The sequence below is a fragment of the Sphaeroforma arctica genome (genome assembly GCF_001186125.1).
Source record: "Sphaeroforma arctica JP610 unplaced genomic scaffold supercont1.48, whole genome shotgun sequence".
Taxonomy (NCBI): Eukaryota; class Ichthyosporea; order Ichthyophonida; genus Sphaeroforma; species Sphaeroforma arctica.
In genome coordinates this window covers 56,240-60,375 of record NW_014040510.1, presented here as the reverse complement: position 1 = coordinate 60,375, position 4,136 = coordinate 56,240, and the positions used below count along the sequence as shown (strand labels likewise).

Below are 4,136 nucleotides of genomic sequence, written 5' to 3'. Positions count from 1 at the left end.
GTGTCTGTGTGTTTGTGTGTGTGTTTGTGTGTGTGTGTATTTATATATATTTATATATATATATATATATATATATATATAATATATATATATATATATATATATATGAGTGTAGTGTGTGTGTGTGTGTGTGTGTGTGTGTGTGTGTATGTGAGTGTGTAATATATATATCTATAGGTAATATATGCAAGAGACACACTCGTAAAGATATGTACTAGTATCAATTTTTTTGTACAGGCACTTTCGTGTGTAGCCGTACAGTTAGTGTCTCCGCTGGTCTGTGTAACTGGCCAAGGCTTAACTTTTGCACGTTCGTTCATCGGAATAGTACGCACATCCTTTTCTATCTTTGTATGGATGCAGCAAACGCACCATTCAAATAAGAACGAATGCTGGGCACAGAATAGAAAAACATATATCGTAATCAAACAGTACTCACGTCTGGAGCCGTTTCCTTAATCGCTTTCTGTATATCTTCCGTTGCTGTGGCAGCAGTTGCCTTTTTTTCCGGTGGGGATGCAGGCTTTTTAGACTGCTTCGCTGGCACATCTTTCTCTTCAACTTCAGCCTCGGTCTGTACTGAACGTTTACAGAAACCGACAACTATTGATTGCTGTGGACACGACCTCAGACTTAATGAAGTGCGACTATGTGTGTGCGCGCGCGTTTGCGCTAGCGAGCGTGGTTCACTATATGTTGGATTGGTGAATAAGCTCAGCCCACGGTATATGCATTTGGGGGAGGTCCTGAGGGACCTCCTGAGTGCGGAAGCACCAATTACGGATCTAAGCATATCAGACGATTGTTCGCAAGCAACGTGCGCTTGTATGTATGTAGCTGTTACTTGTATGTAGCTGTACCGCCTGTGTAATAATATGTGTTTACACTTATTTTTATTCTCTCTCGTTGTGTTGTATTTACTTCTTTTTTTTTCAACACGCGCATGATCCTCTCGAATTGACTCGTCGATCCACCACCCAAAAAAAATATAAATATATAAAAACAATGTGGTGCTCTGGCTCCCTTAAAATATTATTTTTTTGTAATTTTTATGTACTGTACATAGGTATAACATCTGCTATTTAAAATCTCGTGCATAGTCATTGTCTTGGCGATATTAGGCCTTGTTAGTCTGTTTAAAAACATGCACGCCGCAGGCCATTGTTATAACCGTATGTATATAATATTGTTACAAAAGCAACCACTGCTCAGTTCTAACCGACTTATCCCGTATTCTATTAGTTTACGTATAGTAGAACTAAGAATATTTCCTCTGAAGTTTATACTTTTTCAGTTAAGACTCTCAAGTACTATAGTTATCACACACCGCTCGTGTTGATAGAAATGGGTGATCGAAAGGCACGAAATAGATGATTTAATAATAACTTTATATTTATTGTGCAGCATATTCGCCCTTTAATAGGAGCGCATATGTACTGTTCACTAGAGCTGGAGTTCGTAGCACTATAGATCCTGCTCTAGCTGACTCGAGGTAGATAGCGATTGCCCTTGTAGAATCTGTGACCTCCCCTGATAGGGACCAGTTGTTTTCATAATAGCCGTGGCTGCAAACATTGACAGTGGTAACTCATATTAGGTAGTGGTTTCTGGCCAGTTAAGTAGCACTAACTAGGTAAAACGGCCGTGAAAATAGGCTACCGAGCTCATTGTAAAAACTAGTCTTCCTTAGGAGCAAGGCGTTATAATTCGCGGAAGTGGTCTCAATCGCGATATCGACTGGTTCCCCAAAGAATCGGTACTTTGGCCAATTCTCATTGTTATAGGCGTACAACGCACACAAGCAGATGAATACTTCCACCGTGCAACTTCATTGGTATGATACTGACGATGTCATGAACCGGTGTTCTGGTACGACCTCGCTTTGGAACTGAGCGTTTGGATTTTGAATCATTTGATTTGCTTGTTGTGACTGCCACTGCACGTATTGATTTGTCATATATGCCTGAGGGTCCACGTTTGTATTACCCATCATATTGACTAATTCGTCGAATTCACAGTCCATATTGGATTCTAGTGATGATGAAGATGTGTAGTAGCCGTCCATGTTGATTGGTAGGTTTAGTCTCGTTGTATATAGTGTGGCAGATTCTACGTACATGATTAACCTTATATAATCGGCTGTGTATACGTGAATTGTGAGCCGTATATCTGAGTGTATTGTTATTGCCGTAAATACTATAGTTCGCAGAGCGCCATAGAATCATTGAAATGAGTAATCTCGAAATATCGATTTCCCGTATCCGGTATCTATTAGAAAGCTCATAATAAATACAATCGTGAAGAAGGATTCAAAACTCTTTACGAAACCAACGGCGAAGTGCTGGACTCCTATTGGTGCATTCAACGGTTAAAAAGGACTGGATATTCATTGATCCCGAGGTAGAGCTGTGGCTTCTGATAGGAGTAAAACAGGAAGCCTTAATGAGGTGCTAAAGGTCATTGGTTTGAGAATTGGACAAAATGTCCTATCTTTTAGGTAGTAGTTGAGGTATTATCACGTAGAGTCGGAATCCGCGCTACAGCCAATCATATGTTCCTAACTTCTTTGCAATCTTACGTCACGAGTCTCATTGAGTAAACAATCATCATGCCACCAGGCGATTTTTGAAGTATTCGTTGTTATCATATTTACATCCTCGTGATAAGGTTGGTGAGATACTGTGATACGGAGATACGCACATATCTCGATGTTTATACGCAAAACTCTGGCAATAAGCTGTCCAGTATGTCGTGCTAAATCGAGGTTTCAAGATGAATTATTTGACACATTGTTGGTTCAAGTCCGCAATAGCTAAATGTACTAAAACTATGAGGTAACCATATTTGTTAGCGTTCGTAGTGGAAATCTCGCCTGGTATGTGTGCCTGGTGTATGTGCGTCTGTTTCCGTGATATTTTGAGTCTGTCTATGTGCGCATGTCGTCGTATTCTTTTTGTATCCTCATGTATACCTTTTATTTCCAGGTCTTGATGTATACCTATATCTCCGTCTGTCTATGTTTTTCGTCTATGTGTCTATTTTGTACACTTGTATATCGAGACTTTGACTCAGTGTGTGTGAGCGCGCAGGTGGGTTACATGTTTGCCTGCATATGGATGCGTTCCACTGTATAATTGTATATAATGTGAGTGTTCTTACAAAGCGTGAGTTCATGACTATTCATGCCCGTTTGTGTAAGGGTTTCGTACAAGAGTATTTAGACCTGCTATTTTGAACCATCTCTTGAGTAGTTCAATGTATAGAAGCACATGTATATTCTTACATATGTGTATACTCTATATGCTATTTTGAAACATCTCTTGAGTAGCTCAATGTATAAAAGCACATGTATATTCTTACAAATGTGTATACTCTATATTTGAACTGTACTTTGGTGTACGTGTGCGCTTATCTTGTGGGATGACTGCCTATTCTACCACATACGCATGTATAAATTTATAGTTTGCGCCTGCATGTGGCTGTGTGGAGTTATGTCCTCTACACGAGCATGTTTGTATTATTAGACCTATTATGTGCATCTTTTTTTTTGTTTTACAAACTTATGGTACTCCTGAATTACGCTTGTATGTACACATGAATATGACATTTGATTTTGTATGTGGTTTACTAGAGGCGCGTATGTAGTTCAATGATGGTGTGTATTTAAGATTGTTTAATCGTTTCTATATACTAATATGTAAACAGACATTTATTTACCTCCGTGTACCCTTGTGCGTGTACATATGTTGGTGGCAATATTAAGTCCATTTAAGGATATCACTGTCTATTGTGCATGTGTAGGTATGTGCTGCATTATATGTGTGTGTGTTTATTTTATGTATAAATTATTTTGACGTGCACATTATTTTAGTTCGATTATTGTCTGCACACACATATGTTATGTATATCGTCGCTTAAGGGCGTTCTTCCGTATATATATATATATATGTGTGTGTCTTCGGCTTGGCGATCATATACATATGTAACATATATCTGATATTTAATATAGGATTATATACTGCACGCAAAAGCAACTACATATTGTATACAAATGCAATTTTATATTCATATCTGTGATATTTGTATCTATAATTATTTACTGTATACAAATGCAATTATGTGTTTATTTTCATATT

At 38.2% G+C, this 4,136-nt stretch overlaps 1 protein-coding gene across 1 annotated transcript in view; it reads right to left on the bottom strand.

The window, feature by feature from the left end:
* The window catches only part of SARC_01239 (hypothetical protein), a 4,248-nt gene extending 3,224 nt beyond the window's left edge, over positions 1-1,024 (bottom strand). The window contains exon 1 of the mRNA XM_014305037.1: positions 440-1,024. Within this exon, the coding sequence (XP_014160512.1) occupies positions 440-793 (354 nt within the window). The 5' untranslated portion in view covers positions 794-1,024. The remainder of the gene's footprint in view (positions 1-439) is intronic.
* Between the last annotated feature and the right edge of the window lie 3,112 nt (positions 1,025-4,136).